The sequence below is a fragment of the Chaetodon auriga genome, chromosome 1, assembly GCF_051107435.1.
Source record: "Chaetodon auriga isolate fChaAug3 chromosome 1, fChaAug3.hap1, whole genome shotgun sequence".
NCBI lineage: Eukaryota > Metazoa > Chordata > Actinopteri > Chaetodontiformes > Chaetodontidae > Chaetodon > Chaetodon auriga.
The window spans coordinates 11,330,751-11,352,575 of record NC_135074.1 but is presented as its reverse complement, the minus strand read 5'-3'; the positions used below and the strand labels follow the sequence as shown (position 1 = coordinate 11,352,575).

General features: G+C 42.6%; 1 protein-coding gene across 7 annotated transcripts; it reads left to right on the top strand.

Moving 5' to 3' along the window:
- Positions 1 to 810: 810 nt before the first annotated feature.
- On the top strand, positions 811 to 21,162 carry LOC143333742 (protein mono-ADP-ribosyltransferase PARP6). Of its 7 annotated transcripts, none has more exons than XM_076752281.1 (23): positions 811 to 1,182; positions 2,605 to 2,766; positions 3,311 to 3,388; positions 5,846 to 5,940; positions 6,246 to 6,306; positions 6,577 to 6,592; positions 6,761 to 6,827; positions 7,082 to 7,231; positions 9,072 to 9,222; positions 9,657 to 9,788; positions 10,168 to 10,263; positions 10,478 to 10,570; positions 10,796 to 10,921; positions 11,155 to 11,220; positions 11,534 to 11,601; positions 12,053 to 12,101; positions 12,234 to 12,346; positions 13,705 to 13,777; positions 15,568 to 15,637; positions 16,606 to 16,685; positions 17,046 to 17,109; positions 17,596 to 17,680; positions 18,620 to 21,162. In XM_076752281.1, exons 2-23 carry the CDS (start codon positions 2,764 to 2,766, stop codon positions 18,720 to 18,722), a joined length of 1,839 nt encoding a protein of 612 aa, XP_076608396.1. In that variant the 5' UTR covers positions 811 to 1,182; positions 2,605 to 2,763; the 3' UTR covers positions 18,723 to 21,162. The 7 variants fall into 7 exon arrangements, 6 of the variants coding, with proteins under 6 accessions (XP_076608396.1, XP_076608476.1, XP_076608325.1 ...); XM_076752361.1 differs by having other exon boundaries at positions 6,502 to 6,592; positions 9,735 to 9,788; XM_076752210.1 differs by having other exon boundaries at positions 6,502 to 6,592; positions 11,158 to 11,220.
- The last annotated feature ends 663 nt before the right edge of the window (positions 21,163 to 21,825 follow it).

Genomic DNA, 21,825 nt, shown 5'->3' with positions numbered 1-21,825 from the left:
GTGTGGTTGAAGTGTGTTCTTTGCTAACAAAATTAAATATATGCAACATATTTTATATTGGAGAGATTTAAGAACGTTTAATCATTTTGCAATCTGTATTTTCAGCTGCATCCAGACAAAAAAAAACATTCTGACTGATGCACGATAAGTGGAAGATTGTTCTCGGGCTTCTACTCTAGTTCATTTGAACCTGGAACATCTCGTCATGCTGTATACGAGCAGTAAACAGGCATTATAACTGTGGCTGACGAAGTAACTCTGGCATGAGGTCAAACTGCTTCCACATATTTACACTGTGCATCAGTCAGTGGCCTTAATGTGTGGCAAATTAACATGTGAAGATCTTTTTCCTGGCCTCTTCTCCTGGCTGCAGCTACACATTGAACAGACAGTTGGCCTCACACCTGTTCATTAATCTGTCCATTCTTTTAGGTCAGCTCTTAAATGGATACCTTGAGATAATTAGGGTAAAGACTGATTAGCTCAAAGGCCTAATGGCAATTATGTAACACATGCACACAACAACAGAGAGAAAGACACAGCAGGGTGTGATATTTTTTGTTATGTTGATTTTTTGAAAGGAGCCTGTGCATAGCTGCATCCATGCAACATGCAGAGCAGCTCAAGGGTTTTTTGTTTTTTTTTTAACGAAATTTAGAAAAGGCATGAAAACACTTCAGTGTTAACCAGAGGCTGCCTCCAAAGCATGAGTGCACGTCAACTGACGCTGCAACCACATACACCCACAGCAGGCAGACGCATAAACACAATCTTTCCTCCATTTTTCCTCCTATTTCTCAGCAGCAGTGCAGTCAGCTGCAGGTCACGTGACTGGCCGCACTGAGCATGCTCAGACCCCTCAGTGTTGTCAGGCAAAATATAAAAGACAGCAGTGGGAACAGAGAGATCTGCAATAGATAAACACACAGACTAACACACACCAGCTGGATTGCTCGCAGACACACACACACACACACACACACACCACAAGCACCGAGAGAAAGACGCCGCGGAATCGGACGATTGCGGCTCCGGTTTCCCCGAAATCTTCTTTTTAATGGGCTTATTGTCATCTGTCATTTCAGTGAGGAAACAGCCACCGAGAGAGAGGGGCAGGTGTGCCCTTTAAGAGGGGGAGCAGCTGAGGCAAGGACAGCATCCGAGTCTCCATCCTCCGTGGAGGTAAGTGTGGATGGATGGGGAAGGGGCGCAGAGCGCGGGGGGAGGGGAAAATCCGCCCGACTGCATCTGTGTTTGGGTTGAATGTTTTCAGAAGCCGGAATGAGGACGGTGGGGGGGGGGGGGGGGGGGGGGGGGGGGGACTGTTGGTATGTGAGACGACAGTGACTATGAGAATGGCGGGGAGTGGGGGCGGTGGAGGGGTGGAGATGCTAACAGGCTTGAGGACATGGCAGGGCAGAGGCAGAGAAAGAGAGGAGCTGAGGTGGAGGACGTGCTCATGACGGGGGGGCCGTGTTGATCAGGGTGCAGCTGGTGTGGACAAGGGACGAGCCGAAGCGTAACACGACAAAAGGCCAGAATCCTGAAGAGGACAACACAGGACATGATTACTCTGTGTGGACATGCAGATAAGGCCCGATCTGAGGTGGAGACGAGCTTCATGTCTGATGAAAAAGAGGAAGTGAATAACTGGTGCTCATTTAATTAAATTGGCCCACAAATGGAGTAGATACATTCATGCTGGATGCTTTTTGTGTTGGTCCTGTAGGGCCAAGCTGCGTCTCCATCCAGTCTTTGTGTCAGGATTCAGTCCTGGTAAATATTAGACATTCTGCTCCTATTTTGCCTTGAAATGCATCAGACTGTGTACATTTCAATTTGTATTCTGATGCTGCAGTGTGAAATGTGCTGCTCTGCATCTGCAGCTCAGAGTCCTGTTAAAAGCACAGCATGCTCATTGTTTACATGTCTGACACCAAATGTGATGCCTTGCTATGAAACACAGTGTACTGTAGCTGCCTCTGGATTAGCCGATGGTTTATCTCTGAACCTGGACCATTTAAAATTCAACATCTCTTTATTTTCCCCTCATCATGTCAGCTGTAACTATTCCACAGGCAGCCATTATTTTGTTATGTTAAATCCTTGAGAAATGTCCTCCACATGATTTTTCACTCAGCACCCTGTGTTCCACCACCTCTCCTTATCCAAACCCAGGAAATTACATGGCATTTCAGAGTTTCACAGCCATTTATTTACCAGGCAAATCAAAGCCGTCAGTCTGACAGTGACATCAGCAGACGCGCTGTTTTCAGTGTGTGTCTATTAAGGTGTGCCAACCTTTGGCGCTTCGATATTAATAGACGATGTTCCTGGAAAAACAACAAAGCAAAACAATGAAATGGAGCCATCCTGGGTACTGAACGTACAGCACACATCACCCACACGTTCTCTCCACAGTGATTAATGCCACTCTGAAAGGAGGCAGAGATGGCTGTTGCTAGGATACATGGCAAGGTGAAGCGCAGACCGTTTAAAGAAAAGAGGAGGAGGGCACATTCACAAAGCATGGCATCACTGGAGATGGCCTCTTTGTTTCATGTTTTCCTTCCTCTACTGAACAGAAATTTCTGTTTCTCCAAGGTTTTTGCCGTTCGGAAGAGGGAAACAGAGAGAGGGGTGGTCCGTCAAAGCTCTCCGGTTTTGCTGTTCTCGCTCCTTCCACCTGGAAATAGGCTGCAATGGTTGGCAGTGTTCAAAGGCCTAAACCTGTCTGAGTGAGCCCTATGAACAGTAGAACCAATGGTAAGACAGCTCCAATCCTATTGGTGTAATCTGTGTTTGCGGTTAAGATGTGTCGCTCATTCATGGTTTCGCTTAAGGTTTACGAAATGGTAAAGTAAATAAATTTTCATTGCTGTAGCTACTCGTGGAAGTGCAGATTTTCCTGAGACACTTGCATGCTGTATTAACTGAATCTAAGTTAAATACTGTCTGCTTATGCAACAGGATCTCCAGGCTTCAGGCTTTCCTGGAAATGACAAAAGTTGACATGGTTATTTTTATACAAAAGATAGATATTTTTATCACGCCGTCCCTTTTAATTGTCAGTTGCGTATTCTTCTGAGGGCTGAATTCAGAGAATATCCTGTCTTTTGGAAATAAATAATGTCTCTTCCTCTCTCTCTCTCTCTTTGAGATGCTATATAAAGCAGTGTTTTGAAGCCCGAGAACGGGAGGCTAAACAGGGAGATGTGAGAAAGGATGTGAGATGAAAGGATGATAGAAAGAGGTTGCACTTTCTTTCCACTCCACTATAATGGCCTTTTCACAATGCGTGGGCCCACAGGACATCAAAGGCCAGTGTTGGACAGACGAGGAGTCGGACGGAGAGAACGAATCGGAACAGTTCCTGTATGGCATTCAGGTACAGCAGAGACATTTCCGTTTCCTACACTGAATGTATGTGTTTATTCACGATGCTTGTCAGTACGAGTTAATTATTATTATGTTTTTTTTACCAAATTCTATTTTAGTTCCAAACAAACTGCAGAAGAGGTTCTGATAGGATGTGTTTACAGCTTCTGCTGCTGTGATACGTCAGCAGCAAGAAGAACATAATGATTTAAACATGATTAACTGCTGCACGTTTCAAGGACAACCAGCGCTAGTTTTCAAGATATAGTCATAGACCTAAGTGTTGGTGAAGGGGAATTACCAGACAATGAGTCAGGCGTCACCAAAATCATGTGGAATCATCCTTTTGGGGATTCTGAATATTCAGACCAAATGTCATGGCAGTGTGGTGAATAGTTGAGATATTTTGCTGTGGTAGTGCAGAGCAGATGGACCAGCTGACTGACATTTCCATCCTAATGCCTCGCTGCTAGCAGGGCAAACATTTGTATTCATCTGGAGCAGGATTCAGTTAGAATGTGAGGGGCTTGGTCTAAAATGTGATTTTTTACCAGCTGGCAATGGCAAATATGACATTTACCACTTAAATACAATACAGGTTTAGTATTATCACCCTGTGCAACTTTAAGTATCAGTCCCAAGCAAACACTGTCATTTCCATTTCCGTGGATGCCATTTCATGTATCATCTCATCTCGTGAAGTTCAATTCCTCACTTCCACATAAGATCTTAATCTGTTGCTCATCCTTTTTTTACTGTTATCTTCCAAGTCTTGGGATTGAAATGTAAATCTAGTCTGCGACTTAAAGCTCATTTCTATGCAGTCAGGGAACATGAAAGCAGCGTAGTGAAGATAAGGATGAAAGTGTGGGATCTGTTCTGCTCGCTCAGAGATGACGAGATGAGAGTCTGTCTTCAAGTCTAGACACCAGGAACACGTATGACAAACTTAGGTCAGCTACTGTCATTAATACTTGAAAATGCGAGTTATGGAGGATACCGAATGTGATGAGGTAACCACAGAACATACGACATGACGGGGTGTAAAACCATGGGTGAAAAATACTAGGGAAAAAAAAATACATATAATTAAATATGAAAATGACCTATCACATCCCGCTAAAGCAAGCTCATCTCATTCAAAGAGATTACTCTTAGAAAAAGAGAGTTTTAGAAATTCACTAAGGATTTCCTGAACAAAGTATCTCTGTGAAGATTCTCAGCCATCCAGGTCATGTTTATCCAAGGACTGAATCAGGGTCAAGGTCACTGATACCACTTTTACCATTGAAACTACTTTGAACAGCTCATCATAATTGGCCTCATGTGACGACTCTAACAACACAAACAATACAAGTGGTTTCAGCGACCCCACAGAGCTCCCTACGAGTCAGAAGTGAAGGAGCCCCTCTCTCCTTGGATATTTCTTTATCAAACATCAAATGTTATTTTGATCGCAAATGTAAAGCATGCTTGATGTTAGATCAGAGCTGGGAAGGGCTGATTAGATTAGATTAAACAGGCCGTGTCGAACTGGACTTACTTCCTTAAAGCAAAATTTGGATATTCTACAACTACAACTGGGATGTAATTTCATGCCATGAGAACCTAGTCTGGAGTGTGTGGGCAAGAGATGGGAGATTGAGTGACACTGCTGATTTGAAATGTAAATCAGTTTGATTAAAAAAACAAATACACGTTGAGTCAGATGGAACACCTGGACACTATGTGTTGCAGCTGAGAGTGTGTTAAAAACTAGTCAACAAGCAAACAGAGAGGATTCAGCAGGTAGATCAAAGTAATATAGAAATGGTTAAAATAGAGAAATAAAAATGAATAGACAGTCCAAATGGTTTACTAAGTATAATGGATAGACAGTTAAAATAGTTAGCTTGTTGCACAAGTGTTGCACAAATTCTGAGCTAGATTTAATTGATAAATATTTGAAATAGATAGCTTCAAGTAACAGTGCACTGTTTGAAAAAAGTAATAGATAAATAATGTAAATTGATAGTTGAAAGTAATAGATACCCGCTGTTATTTTGACCCCTTCATGCCACTGTGCTTGCTCTTTGTTATACTTGCTGGCTGTAACGACTGAATTTCCTTGCCGTGGGATCAATAAAGCCTTATCTTAATGGATAAATGGTCGTGGTAGTTAGCTTAAAGTGTTGCACAAAGAGTGGAAATACTCAACTCACTTCAATGGATGAATGTCTGAAACTTTAAGCTTCTGCCACTCAGAGTAATTACAGCATGAATGCAAACTTGTCCAAACTGATTCACCGTTACTTTAACTAAGTAATTGGTTCAAAATCATCTTAGAATCAGATCAACATGTCGAGTGGTGCTGGCGAAGGTCACCTGAGTTCAACTGCTCGGGGCTGTGTGTTGGGTGTGGAACCGCTGCTCTGTAGCGTTTCCTGTGCTGCATTTGTGACCAGTGTTGAAGTGCTGCTTGTTACAGGGGAGCTGTGCTGCTGACCTGTACCGCCACCCTCAACTGGATGCAGATATTGAGGCAGTAAAAGACATCTACACCGACAGTGCAGTCTCTGTCAGGTACAGACACTCACTCACACACACACAGACACACACACACACACACAACTGTTTGATTTTGAAACAAACAAAATAACCAAATGGCAGTGTGATTCAGCCTGCTTGCATGTCTTGATGTGTCACGCGCTGTCAACGGGCACGATTCAAATATATGATGTACTAATTTTAACTAGGTGCTGTCTGGCAGAGTAGGAAAAAATAAGCCTTGTTTTTCTCCCTCAGGGGATAATCAGTTGAAAGGGTTGTGTACTGCATCCCATTACTTGTGATAAATTAACTGTATCTGTCGTTGTGTCTCTGAACAGGGAGTATGGAACCATTGACGACGTGGACATCGATCTTCATATTAACATTGGCTTCTTAGATGTGAGTCAGCTTCTCCCTCTCTGCACCCACCTTCTCCATCTTTGCCCATTACTATTCTAACGCAGACATTTTGCGAAGTAACACATCATTTATAATGCATCGTGTGCTCATAATTTATTTATGTAATGAGAAATGGCCGTAATTAGGATGCTAACTCTGCATATTTGTGTGTATGTGTGTGTACGTCTGACTCAGGAGGAGGTTGCAACAGCTTGGAAAGTTATCAGAACAGAGCCCATTATTCTGAGACTGCGCTTTTCTCTTTCTCAGTACCTCGATGGACCTGGTGAGTAAAGATGTCAGTGTGGATGTTGGTTTTCTGGGAGGGACTTTAGGTATTTGTGCCACTCACTGAGCGTGGGAGGTGAGTATAATATGTGCAATACAAGAGGGAGCGTGAAAGAGCGTCTGTGTATCTGTGCGCTGCGTAATCATGTTTGTCGTCTTCACTCAGAGCCGTCAGTGGAAGTGTTCCAGCCCTCCAATAAGGAAGGCTTCAGCCTGGGCCTGCAGCTCAAGAAGTAAGTCACATTACTTCTAATGTTTTATGGGGAAATTGTGCAGAGCAGATTTCATCGTTTAACTGCAGTTTCCTGCAAGAAGTAACCAAATGTGCAGAAATACAAAACAGCAGCTCATTAATTTTTCAATTCAAAGTAACCAATGGCCTTACAAAAGAGATGCATAAACATTTGTCTGCAGTCTTTTGTCTGGTCTAGCAACATGTTCACTCGCTCTTCTTCCTGCTCGACTCCCCTTTTTTGTAACACGGCAGGATCCTGAGCACGTTCACCTCACAGCAGTGGAAGCACCTCAGTAATGAGTTCCTCAAGGCCCAGCAGGAGAAGAGGCACAGCTGGTTCAAAGCCGGAGGAACCATAAAGAAGTTCCGTGCCGGGCTCAGCATCTTCTCCCCCATACCCAAGTAGGTCTCTCCCTCTCTCTCTCTCTCTCTCTCTCTCTCTCTCTCTCTCTCTCTCTCTCTTTCTCTCTCTCTCTCTCTCCCTGTGCATGTTTGCAGCCTCTGTCATATGCTGAAATAACACAGCAGTAGTGATGCACGATATTGACACATTTGACCACATCTGATAGCTGATCCAGGCCACTGTGGCCAGTGCGAATGCAGATATTTCAGTTCACCTGTGTGCTTCACTTGTGACTGTCATTATCCTGTTATTGTCCTGGTTTGTTTCTAAACACTTCACTGTTGCCAAGTGTCTGCAATCAGTCAAAGAGACGAGCACAGATTAATTTACCTCAAGTACAGAAAGCAATCACGACTATTCTAGGGTTATGTTGGCATAACATCCACAGTATGTTGTTGCATTTTTTCTACAGTAAGTAGATTTGAAAAGGTTTCCTGTGGCTGAGGTGAAAGCAGTTTTTAGAAATATTAAAAAAAAAGGGGCAAATTCTGCTTTCGTCAGTCATCAGAAAGGTTTTTAGGAAATAATAGAAGGCTGGAAATGTACTTAACTCGTTTTCTTAAAGGTTTTAAATTCACACTTATGTGTGTTTGTTTTAATGGTGTTTACTTATGTCCATAATGTTTGACTATCTACGTAGTTTTTGTGGCCGCAGCTTCCGTGGTAGCTCATGCTCTGTGAAGCACAATCTTGTATAAAAGGTGCTATTTAAATAATATTTTGCTAGCTAATTATATATTATATATTTTTTAGTAATGCCTTGTTATTGCTTATGGACTTTTAATTCTAAATAATAAACCATACAGAGTTCACGCACAAACTTCAGTCCATCTGTACCTGCTCACAAAACATACTTAACACCTTACCAGGAAATACCCTCATTCACAGGGAATGGTGTCTACAGTTTATATTTTCTGTTTTATCTGTTACTTCTATATTGTGTCTCTGTTTAATGTTTTTCTTTTTTTGAAGCTCTTTATGATGTCTGATCTGCAAAGGTGCAATATAAATATGTTTATCATAGCTACACACTTAAATACAAGCGAGCTGTTTTCACAGGACTGGAGACTTGTGGGGGATCAGGGTAAAATGTTATCCATCTGGTCAACAAAGTAAACTAAATATAGTGATGGAAATACTTTGTGAAGGTTTATCTGTGCAAGATGAGCTGGAGCAATGGAGACAAGCAGGGGAAAGGAAGCTCTGACACAGCATACTGCAGATTGACTTCAATTCAGAATTTGACAAACTCAACCAGTTCCCCCCAAGGGGGAAGCTCTCTTCTCGGCCCCTGTCTTTCTCCGGGATGCTCTGACAGTTATGGGTGCACAGGGATTGAATCCCGGCCCGCTCGATGGAGGTCATCTTCACTAACTACTAGGCTGTCGTGACATCCTCACAACTCGACAGGAGTCTCGTGTCAAGAGTGGACATGGATAATGACTGAGAGTGATGGTGGAAGTGAACACTGGTTCTTGTACTGTATATTAACAGTTAGTGACTTGAGCTGCTGTCCAAACAGATTTCACTAGTGTGAGCTAGAGTAATACTGCAAGTGGAGTGTGAGTGTGTATTTCTTGAACACATGCCACTTTATAATTACCCAGGTACTGACCATGTACAGCACAGTCCAGTCTTACCATACAAGATTACAGCAGAGGAGACGCTGCAAACAAAGCATTACAATAATGAGCTCCATTTCTGATTGGGCCTTTAAAGCCAAACCCTCCACTATGTAATCTGTACGATGACATGCACAAGGACAACTTTAGCATCATCTCATTATAGAAAAAATGGCTGACGAGGCATGAATTGTGTCTTGCCTTTTTTTTTTTCTAGGTCTCCAAGTTTTCCTCTGATCCAAGACACAGTTTTAAAAGGGAAGCTGAGTGTCCCTGAGCTGAGAGTGACCCGCCTGATGAATCGCTCAATCTCATGTACCATGAAGAACCCTAAAGGGGAGCTCTTCAGCTACCCACCAAACAGCCAGGTCAGTGCCACTCTGGACAAATCAGCACGCATACGTCTCTCAGATCTTAGATTCAGTTTGAATTTGTGGAATGAACAGAATTGCACCGCCCTTCCACTTTTTAGTCTACAGTGTGTCTCACTCAAGTGTAAAGTGGTGGTCGTGGTGCTTCTGTCACACGTCTGAGGCTCTGAACAGTACACTTCCCACATTGACTCGTAGCAACACTGATATAGAAACTCACAATGCTATCAACAAAATGTTGATGATGAATGCTGTTTTTAAGAAGGCACCGTGTTTCATTCTTTTCTGTTTTACTCCTCTGTGATCCACTCTGACCCTCTTCTCAGTCACCCGCCACCTGCACTGTTCCCACCTGAGCCTTTCCTTACCCCTACCGTGACATGGCTGCTGTGCCGTTTCCCATAATGCTTTGTCTTCACTTGACTCATCAGACTGTGGCTGTCCCGGCGGCCAGGGCCCCAGCGCAGATTACCACGAGGCAGCTGATTGAATTGTTTTTCTCATCCCAGGCGGGCGGCCACTGCAAGAACATCCCTACCTTGGAGTATGGCTTCTTAGTGCAGGTTAGACATCTAGAGGATATGAGTCCATTTAACTAGACACTTACACAACCTGTCCTTTGAGAGCCCTTACTGCAGCCCACAATCATGAGCAACGATTATTTACTGTATGTATGTCAGCAACAGTCTGTTTGGATGTGAGGTCCCTGTCGTCTTAGCTATTTATTCAGAGGACTGTGCGTCTGCTGGTAGCTGGCAGTAACAAAGCGTGGGGCCCACAGTGCATTGTTGTGCTAGGACCTCGTAACAGGTTAAGCCAGCCACAGTTGCAGTGCAAATTTGTACTTTTGTGACAATTCAGCTGCCAAACTAGTTCCTTTATATGGCAGTGCTTCAGGTGGGCGTGATAACCGGGAACACCGCTTTGCTTTCCTCCTACCAGATAATGAAGTACTCAGAGCAGAGGATCCCCACGCTCAACGAGTACTGCGTGGTGTGTGACGAACAGCACGTCTTTCAGAATGGATCCATGCTGAAGGTATCGGAGAAGAAAGAGAAACACACAGTGTAGATTTCTTTATTTACAGCGTGCACGTCATGTGTTCTCTGTAAGTAATACGATTCTGTCGATGGATTTTCCACAGTTGTAGTTGTGAGGGCGCAAGATTGTTGTTTTTGCGTCGATATGTAGGACACGTTGAAGTAAGTTTACTTTCATCCCTCTTTGTCTGTGTGCATGTGTGTTCATACAGCCGGCTGTGTGCACCAGGGAGCTGTGTGTGTTCTCCTTCTACACTCTGGGTGTGATGTCCGGAGCTGCAGAGGAAGTGGCCACGGGAGCAGAGGTGACCACAACACAACAGATAGTGCATGACATAATTCAGATTATTTGTATTTTATTTGTATTTGGTATTTAGATTAAAGAATGAAACATATATTTTGAGAAAAAGAGAAGACAAGCGTCAAACACTGCCACAGTGAGGAGATGTGGTCATGTTCATTGGAGAATGAGTCAAAGATGGCGTGAGACAGAGGCATAAAATATGAATGTAAAATCTCTCTCTTCCCAGGTGGTGGACCTGCTTGTGGCCATGTGTCGAGCTGCTCTCGAGTCTCCCCGTAAGAGCATCATCTTTGAGCCCTACCCGTCAGTCGTCGACCCCAATGACCCCAAGACTCTGGCCTTCAACCCAAAGGTCAGCATCCTTGCATCCTCACTGCCGACATTGTGATTACAAACTAAATCAATGCACATGTTTCATTCCAAGATGACGCATCCATTTGTGGATCATATTAATCATATGACTGTGTGGAAAATAGTGACAAAATATTACAAACCTTTGTACCTCTACAAGTGATTTTAGATGCCTGTATGTTGTTCCCTCTCTCATTGCATACAATGGATGTTTGGCTCAACCGATGAACACAGAAGAAGAATTATGAGAGACTGCAGAAGGCACTGGACAGCGTCATGTCCATTCGGGAAATGACCCAGGTACAAGAAGGAGATGGGAGGGGGAGAAGGGAAGGGCTCCAGTGGACCACAGCTACAGTTAGGCCTGATGTGTAATGTCTGTATTTATTGGACTCTTGTGTTGAAGCTGCGTGGGGTCTTTGTTGATCAGCTGCTCATTAGTTTATCCTCTCTAGACTTCCCCACTCTTTTTCTATCGCTTCTTAACCCACCGTGGCTTGAGTGCATCTATACCATGTGTAAAATGCATCATAAGCCTGTATCAAAGCACTTGCTCATTTGACTTGAAAACAAAAACAAGCTGAAAACAACACATGCTTGTGTGTTTTTCCAGGGCTCATATCTAGAGATCAAGAAGCAGATGGACAAACTTGACCCTCTGGCCCATCCTCTGCTACAGTGGTGAGTAGACGGGATCTGTTCGAATATTGGGTTTACCCTGCTTTGCATGTTATGGTGATTTGATTTCATTTTGAACAGAAGGGAGCATATTCATGACACTGGAAAGCATAGTAATTAACTAATACCGAGAGGCTTTTTTCACAGAAAAACAACTAAATGAAGAAATCAATGATGGCTGAATTTCATTTAGCTGCTTTGGCTTCATGGTCTGCTATTGTGCATGTTGGCTCACTGTCACACTGTCACAGCTTACTGGGACACCTAAATGGAGTGGAGCCATCTTTAATGTTATTAACAACGCCCATGCTTTTCCTGCTATGACAAGTCAAAATGTCTGCTGTGAAAAAGGCCTATTGTGGTTAAAGAAAAGTGGTGGCACAGAGGCGGGTGATTTCAATTCTGTTGCAAATTGTTCTATTCGTTTTGTGACCCTCTCTCTGTCTTTCTGCAGGATTATTTCCAGTAACAGGTCCCACATTGTGAAGCTGCCTCTGAGTAGGGTAGGGAACCACCTCAAGTGCCCTCTATCAAAGTTTTTTAATGCTACAGTACAGAATTTGATGGTTGAAACTCATCCTCTATCTGTCTGTCTCTCTTGCTCTCACTTGTCCCTTATGATCTCATTGTGATAGCAACTGAAATTCATGCACACCTCCCACCAGTTCCTGCTGCTCAGCAGCCCCCCAGCCAAGGAGGCTCGTTTTCGCACTGCCAAGAAGCTGTACGGCAGCACCTTCGCCTTCCAGTGAGTCCACTTTGTTCCTCGCATTCGCTATTTTCCTGAATGGCTACTGTGAAGCGCATTAGGCTGTTATAAAATAGCAGAAAATAATTTGTAGTCATGCTGCTAAACTTGGCTGTTGTGAGAATATAGTGTCACAAATCACTTACTGTAAATAATTGATCTGAACTCAAGCTAAAATGCATGGTTCATTTAGCATTACAGCAGTACACTTCAAACATGAGCACGTCTCAGTGTAACACCTGGTCATTATGTTGCGGATGGAGGAACCACTCTAGCAGATTTTTATGGAACCATAACAAACAACAGCACAGAGCAGCGGCCATTCTCTTGGACGGAGAAACCACCTTGCGAAGCCAGCGCATGGAGCCAGCAGTATCTGCGAGATAGGGATTTGTACTGTAGCAGATGGGACTTTGCTGAATATTTTAGATACACATGGCCCATTTGGGCACTCGCAGGCTACAACTAACTCACGGGCAGTGCTAACAGTCTCTCTTTATGCTGTTTAATACTACAAATTTAATAATCTGCCGCAGGAAGCGCCAAATTAGTATGTCAGCTTGGCTGCCATCATTTTCTATTGATATAAATAGAAACATACAAAATATGAGTACATGTTCAGAGTCAGTTTAATGACAATCTGTGAGAATTAGATGGGAATACATAAACAGCTGATAACTGAAATAAAGAACTTTTGTCTGTTCATTTATTAGCCTGTGGGGACAAGAAGTTCATTGTGCTTCAAAACTAGTTAAAAATATCCGCTGGTGACACTGATGTGACCACTGTATTTTATTTTAAGACCGTCCAGATTCTTGCACTGGGAGATGTGTTCTGATAACCCATCCTGTGCTGACAGACAGCATTGATGGGTTTTTTTAGCTTTGGTCTTCATCTTTTAGTCCTTTTTTTAGTATTAAGTGATGACTATGAGGTCTATGATGATGTAACAGAATGTCCTGAAATATCCTTGCACAAATTGTATAAATAGATGACCAGCGTACCTCCTTAGCTGTCGGCAGAAGAGAGCTTGAATCTTCTCCTCTCGTCTGTGATGATAAAAAGTAAAAATCTGTAAAGCTAACATAACGAATAATTGATTTTTTACAGTAATTATTAAGGATATTTTCAAATACAGTAAATAATAGAACAATATTAAATGAAATAATAGTAAAAGTGCATTTGCTAAACCTTATTCGGGACTCAAAGGTCAAATGTTATTAAAACATTGTTGAACAGTAGGGATCTGGCTTCTCCACGTCAGAGGTTGCACACTCAGATACACACCGTTTATATTCACACAGCACTTTGTTTTATCTCTTCTGTCTCATCTCTCCCTGTCTCTACACTTGCTCTAGTGGTTCCCATATAGAGAACTGGCACTCTGTTCTGAGAAATGGACTAGTCAATGCCTCTTATACCAAACTGCAGGTACGTAACCCTGGCAGTTGGCTGGAATTTATGATGCATCTCCTCTCGGACAGCGAGGCTGCTCTTGGACAGAGCAGGCTCGCTGTCCGGCTGATTCATTTTTGCAGTTAATGGATGCCAGCTTCCCTTTCATCAGCTTTGCAATTGGCATTTCAGCGAGCGGGGCACACTGGGAGATTTTCCTGGCCAATGTCGGTCGCTTTTTGCCTCCTCCGTCGGCAGCAGCGGACAGCACGTCTCTTCCTGTTGCGGGACAAAGGGAGGGGGCTGTGGTGTCAGCTGTTATGTCAGGAGGCTGTCTGTGTGCCCTGTTGGGGTTAACCACCTAGAGCACTGAGTAGGTTAGGTCTGAAGCTGAAGGATGCAAAGGACAAGCTCCATGATAGTGAGTAAAGACTTCCTGTGGGTGATTAAGGAGGGCTTCCATAAAAGGTCAGTAACTGGTGCCACTCATGATCTTTTCAGACTTGGGTCAGATAGTAGCCTGAAGCTATTTAAAGTTCATTCAAACCTAACTGATGCCAAATGAGTACAATAGATCAAATAGGGGCCATAAAGATCGTTTTAAGGCAGAGCAGAAACTTCCAAATGTATTCTTGTTTTCCTGCGTCTGTCTGCATCTGTATGTTGTTCTGCCAAGGTCGGCGCTGCACTTTGTGACCCAGGTCTGCTAAAGATAGATAAATAATAAAACAAGAAAAGAAAAAGTAAGCACTAGAGAGCGGCGAATTGGCTCATTTGCACAGAAGGCCGATAATGACTGCTCGGAGATATACCAGCATGTCCTGAAAATGGATTAAACGCAATTAAATGTGAAATCTCAAGGATCTTTGAAACTTTGATTGCTCTATCATGCTGATGTGTTTCATTCATGCACTCTTTGTTCTCCAACTTTTTGAACTCTCCATCTTTGATCTCGCCTCAGCGCTCGTCTTCCTCCTCTCTCTCTCTCTCCTCTCCTCTTCACCTTGAGCATTGACATGCTTTGTCATTGCGTTTCACAGGAGGAGGACTAAGTGTGCCTCCAGCTCCAGCCATCACACAAAACCTCTTGTCTGTTGTTCCTTTTGATTTCTTCCAGATGTGCCACGCCCTGACCTCCATCTCCCTCACATTTCATTCCAAAAACTCTTGAGTCTTTGCTCTCCGTCTCGTTTCTCCTCTGGTTTCACTCTGGCTTATGCACACTTGTCCATGTTACACCTGTGGTCCTTTTCGATTTTCCTTGTTCTGGACATTCTTGTTTGGAGGCTCATCATCATCGCCATCGATCATCCTCATTATTTGCCATCTTTGCCTTCAAGCCAGCACGCATGGCCTCATTTCCCGTGTCAGCATCGCTTGAATACCCGAACATTACACAAAATTCATTCACAGAATTCACGAGCATCATGTGATCTTCACTTGGCTGCATTGTGTTAAAATGAGAAAAAATGTTGGCAGTTTAAAGGTGTGACTGTGTGGATTTTTGGAGTCGTTTCAGATCAGTGGAATAATAAAACTATCTTTTCTTTCTTTGGCTCTTTGCCCTCCACTATCTTTGGATTTTCATGTGTGTGGGTGTGTGTATTTAGAATGCTTGGTTGCTGAGGTTTGCCAGGTACACTGTCACAGAAACATATGCAACCCTGACTTATTTTGTACATGCTTTGCTGTGATATAACTACAGAGGACTGGTATGTATTGCACTGTATGTGTGAGTACATCCGTGTGTGTGTGCATGTATATGAGGCTGTCCTGTGCAACTGCTCAGTGACCCTTCCTTCCTTCCTGCTCTTTTCAAACCCAAGCTGCATGGGGCAGCGTATGGAAAGGGCATCTATCTGAGCCCCATCTCCAGCATATCTTTTGGATACTCAGGTAGGAACGGCTAATTCCTCGCCACTCAGCCCCCTCCGGCCCCCCCCTCCATTATTTCCCCACCGTGTTTACTGAGTACGCTCTGTGTTTGTAACATGGCCTGATTATCATCCTGGAACACTTCATTGTCACACACTGGAGCTTTCCATGCTATCCTGTTGTCCAGCTCTGTGTTCTGTGTCCATTTTGGGTGCTGGGCCTTGGGCCGTCTCTCTGAGCTTGTGTGCCGCCTCCCATACCATACATTATATTGTGGCTGTGTGAAATGAGGCTGTCAGTGGATCTGTGTGTGTTACCTTGTACTTTGTTGGCTTTTTATATTGTTTTCCTTGGGTTGGGGTGTAGAGCCATTTAAATGAAACTTTCTTTCCCTTGTGTATTTGTGATGAAACACAATTTTAGAGGTTGGCTTTGAGGGCCCACTGTGGTAGTCTGGTTTTGGTGCTGGTTATGTGGACAGGAGGTCAGCAGGTTGCCAAAGGGACCCACCTGTTAGCACTGTTAACAATCCCCTAAACAATGGTTTCCTAGCTTGAAGGATGCTTGTAGAATTCATTATATTAAGCTAAAGACTGCAAATGAATGCAACAGTTGCTGCCATTATAGTCATTTGGCTTAATCTGTCCTTGCTCAATAAAAAAAAACAGTAACTACGTACTTAGCTGATGGCATAGATTATCAGAAATAATGGTACTATGTAAAGCAGTGCAGTTTTGTTAATAACAGTGGTAACGGCGGTACTTGCTGTGTCACCATTTTGTCTCGATGCTGAATGTTGCAAATCATTTTGAAATATTCAGTAGCGATTGGGAACAATAACCTTCACATGAAGGTTAGCACTGTGGGTAATGATTTCGCTGTACAAGGAGTTCAAGACCGCCAGAGGAAGGTTTTTCACAGCTTGAGTGACTCGAGGTAAGGTCGTTCTGACTCGGGGCTGTTTGCTCTCTGTGTGCTGCTTCTTGCAGGAATGGGGAAAGGACAGCACCGCATGCCCACCAAAGATGAACTGGTGCAGCGTTACAACCGGATGAACACCATACCACAGGTGAGGGAAGTGGACAGATTACTGAATTCATAAAAGTGTCATTGAAATGACCATTTGGCTCTGTGATTTCCATTATACACAAAGAATATTAAGGACGGATTCGAAGCGTTGACAGATATTATTATTGATTTCCAGTTGAGGGCTGTGGCTCTTATGGCAGAAGGTATTCAAGAATGATTTCCAGCTGAAATGTTCTTACAATCACTGTATCCGGTTCTGACTGTTACACTCCATACAGTGTCAGTGTTTGTAGTTATCAGTGTGAGAACAGTCCTCTGGATGCATTCATTAGCTTAGTTAGATCATGGTCTTTACTGCAGCCGCTTGCAGGGACTTAACTGTTGCCTCTTCTTTCAATAGAGCCGTCCAATACAATCAAGGTTTCTTCAGAGTAGAAACCTGAACTGCATCGCTCTTTGTGAAGGTAAAAACAAGAGGAGGGTATAATATGTGTTAAAGTATTCGTGTATACAATAATATTCTGTGCTGTGTATACAAAGAGCAACTTATTGGTGAAGTTTGTCGGGTAAACTGTTGTAGAAATGTTCAAAACACAAATAATGGATATGTGTCTATTCAAAAACAAGGCTATGCTGTGTATCTTTGTCTAAAAAAACATTGAATTCAAATGATATTTAACATAAAAATACATTAAAACTATCTGATGTGAGTAGTGTATTAATGTGTAATAATATGTATTATAGTTGTAGCAATTATCACAATATGATCATCATTATAACAGAAGAAAACTGAAAACTAAACAGGAGAGAACACATCACTTAAGGTGCAGTCTATCTTAAGTTGTGTACAATAACATGCAGTAATATTGATGGAAAAAGAAGAAAGTACAATAAATACGAAGCTGCTCCTTGTTTGACAATCTTTTTTATAACATGCGTCTCTCTTGTAGTGATCACATCTAAGGACCTGCAGAAACACGGTAACATCTGGGTGTGTCCAGTTTCCGACCACGTCTGTACTCGCTTCTTTTTTGTGTGAGTGTCTCCGACGTTTTGAACTCTGTGATGATTCTCACAGACTGAACGCGTCATTACATTAAGACAACAGTTGGCATAGCAGCCAGTAAATCTGAAAATAGCTTTCACGCTTTAAAATGCACAGTTAATCACTCAGAAATGACGGCACCGCATATGCTGCACTCATCGCCATTTAAAATCACTGTGGATAAATTGTGCCGCTGGTCGAGTGGTGCTGCCACTCCACTGAAGTGGGTCCCTCTCAGGTCAGAGCCTTTCAGTGTGGATGTTTAAAACTGTGTTCTGGAGCTCAGCAGATAAAACGTGGCTGCTGAGGTCCAAGCTCTGGACACACGCATTCACCAGATGGCAAAATCTATTATGATGTCCACTGCTGTCTTCTGAGTTGGAAATTAGATTTGAGATGGCCTGCAATCAAATTGAAATCACAGCTAAATTTAACTCAGTTCTGAACTCGCGCTCAGTGTGTGGCTGTATTTTTCAGCTCAGAGAAATATTTGATATGATTAGAATTAAAAACAAGATTTGTTGTGTCAGACCTAACGAGTCCTCCTTAAAAATCACTGTAATTCACGGACTTTTAACACAAGAGCAGCTCACAGAGGCTCCTTTGTCAGTGGAAAGGTTATTGTTTTATCATCAGCATTATGCTATGTTATTTATATTTAAACTGGGTCCTTACAAGAGAATGATAAAAACTTTAAGTCCCCATCCAGTCAGAAATTCGTCCTCTTGTTCTGACAGTTGAATGTTTGATCTTGATGTATATGCAGAGTTGATACTTAAAGACTGTTTTCACATTTATTGCTGAAAGTGTTGATTTTCTCTGTGATAGTTTCCACCTTAATACATGCGTGGAAGGGATCTTTAAGCAGCTATTGATGAAAGGATGAAAAGAAAACAAACACTTGCCAGCTCATCTATGTGTGTGTGCAGGTATGAGGATGGCCAAGTGGGCGACGCCAACATCAACACCCAGGAGCCAAAGGTCCAGAAGGAGATCATGCGTGTGATTGGGACCCAGATCTACTCCAGCTAATGGAGGTTCTCCATACATCTTTCTGGCGGAGGCACACAGGCAGGCAGACAGCGAATGTTTGGGCGAGCTGACCTCAGGCCTGATACTGAAGGCCGAGGGAGCTCTTGAGCACATTATTTCTACGGTCGTTTTGTTCTGGTCCTCTCATTTTCCTCTCTTTCCTTGGGTCCTCGTCTCCGGTGGTTCTGCATCACGTTCATTTAACCTTCAGTTTGGTTTAACCTGGTTTCAGTCAGTCTGCTTTCCTCAGCTCGCGTCACTTTCCGACAGAAGCGTAACACGCTGTGAAGAAAAAAGGAAGTAGTCACTGGTGTGGCTCTCCACACACGCACACATGCACACGCACACGCACACACACACACACACACACACACACACACACACACACACACACATTTTCAAACCCAAGGTCAGCTTGGCTTTCTCCTTTCTGGCTGCACTTTTGCTGATCCTTTGGACTAAGTATCTCTATCATTTCTCTTTGTGAATATCTACTAGAAAATCATTCCAAATGATAATTGGATCTGTTTGTGGCACATAAGAGCTGGATTTACATGCACATAGAAGTTTGTCCTCTTATTGTGTTTGCGAAGGCATTATCTCTGATCTGTTTATTTAATATTCTTTGACTAATGACATGAAATGAGGTCTGGTTATCTGAGGGACAAAGCTCTGCTCTGTCATTTTGTCCGTGCTCACTGGACGGAGCTCCCAGAATCCAATAAGCGAGGTGTGGCTGGAACTCAACTTACATACACTATGGGCACTTTGATCAGTATTATTGAACAGTAGTAGGATTTTTTTTTTTTTTTTTTTTTTTTTAACTATAGAATTAAGACAGTTCTGATTAATGATGCACTTTCACAGCCCCCAAATCTCAAACAGTGGACAGACGTGTAACAGGCAGGGTCAGTAACAAGGGTCATACTGTGTCCTTACAGCTCCACTTAATGATATTTGGGTGTTAAATGTGATGAAATGATGCTCTGTAAGGCAAAAGGGCTGATCCCACTGAGAATCAACACTCATGTCTGAAGCTTTTTGCACTCTGATGCTTTTGGTTCATTGTTTTGGTTTGCAGAGGTTAGCTTGTGACCCTCTGGACTTCACTCCACAATTGTTTCTCTGCCTGTCTGAAAAGCTGAAACATGGCACTGGAGTGTTGTGTCATTCACTATACTTACTAGAAAGCAGCCTGACGTTTTGAAGACAATAAAACAGACAATATTTTGTCATTGCTCGTAAGGTTTTTGACTCTGCGTCGACGTTAAAGTCTCATGAGAGCCGCAGTTCTTTGATGCCGTGAATGACGCAGTGCATCAAGTCCCAGGTGCAGTGAGTTTAGTGTCTCCCTGCTCCTTATTTGAAGGTTGCTTCATGGAGGATATATCAGGTTAAAACCGTAAGCTGGTCAAATTGAAGCTGTGAGGTTTACCCCTCATCTACAGCAATATAGATACAGTATAACGATGAAATTATACATTTTTTCACTCTCGCTGAAATAAAAAAAAAAACAACACTGAATTGGATTTAATATGTGTATGTGTTATATCTGTTACCTATGTTCTGTGTTCAGAAAACTACAACACTCTGTCCCATGCAATCATTTCGTTCAAGTAATCATCAGTTTTTTCTTTACGTGGTGGATATCTCATTTTGAAATCAGTCTCAACACTTTCCACTGGATTCACAACCTACACTGTACAGAAAATTATGGGGAGTTTTACCAAACTATCTACTGACAGTATCCAGTCCAGGTGAGCTCACATCCTCCCTGACTAATGGACACTGGATGATCTAGATCTGCATTAATGTGCAACTCTATGGGTCCACCCTGGAGAATGGCAACCTTGTATAGCTACTCAAGTTTATCAGTTAGTCATGTACTGTATGTATGTATGTACGTGTGGGTTTGTATTTTCTTGACATTATACTAGACATTGCACTTATTCAATGTTTGCCTAACCTGGAGTAATGGACTGTCCTCGGACCTACGGCGGACAGGCAGTGAGGAAACGTGGAGAGAAAAGTATTCATGGAGTCAACAAGACTATAATCCAACATCTTAACCGTGTCTTTACTGAGGTGGGCTTTCAGTGTCTCCTGGAGCTAAAAATTCTGATCACTGAATGGACTTTGAGGCACTGAAAGAGAGCAAATTGTAAATAAGGACATTGGAGACCTTGCTGAAATGTATTGCCCAAAAAAGAAGTGGACATGTACAGGTTATTGTGTTGCGGGACTGTGCTGATAGCTGATGCCTGTTTTTCCCAAGACGTTTGAGCTATGAGTCTCTTTGAGGCTCCATTCTCTGGATGTCTCTGGTGAGTAATGTTTTCAAAGATGATGTTGACGACAATGATGGTGATTTTGACGGTGATGAAAGGCGATGATGCAGGAAAATAAAAAAAAGAATAAAGCCTGATTTTGCACAGTTTTACATACGGTCTCCTTTTCTTTGACGTCTCTATGGAAAATAGTTTGACCATTAAATGTAGAATTGGTCATTGTGCTGAGGCTTTGTGCTAACGTTTTGGGCAGAAGGGGGCACCATTACTCCACCAACATAGACTCAGACCACCTGAGTCCTCCACTTGAAGTTTTGTCTGAAAATCAAACCACCCTTTTTTTCCCACATTCACAACCCTCACGTATATAATTAGCAGAAAAAGTTGATGCAATTATAAGTGAGTTATAATGTTTTGTATAGTCACAGTTTGTGGACCTTTTCCAAGTGAATCAGACTTCCTCTTCAAGTTCTTGCAGTGACATAAATCAATTATCTGCAATCAGTACTTCTATTCATAGAGCCATTATGTTCGGTATTTGGAAAGAATTGAGTGAAACATGCTTGATGTAAATATAATTTATCTGGTTTGTGTGTGTCACAAAGCATGTTGGGAACATAACAAAAAGCTCCTTCTGTGAGTTGCATGTGAAAACACTATTCCTCAATGCTACTGCTGAACAAAGACAGAGAAAGTAAGTGGCATGAAGAATAATTATAGACTGATTAATAAAATATGTGCTGTAACTACATACAGTACATTGCACATATTGTGCAAATGGCAATTTTAAGGACAGGTAGAGAGGAAACTGAGGA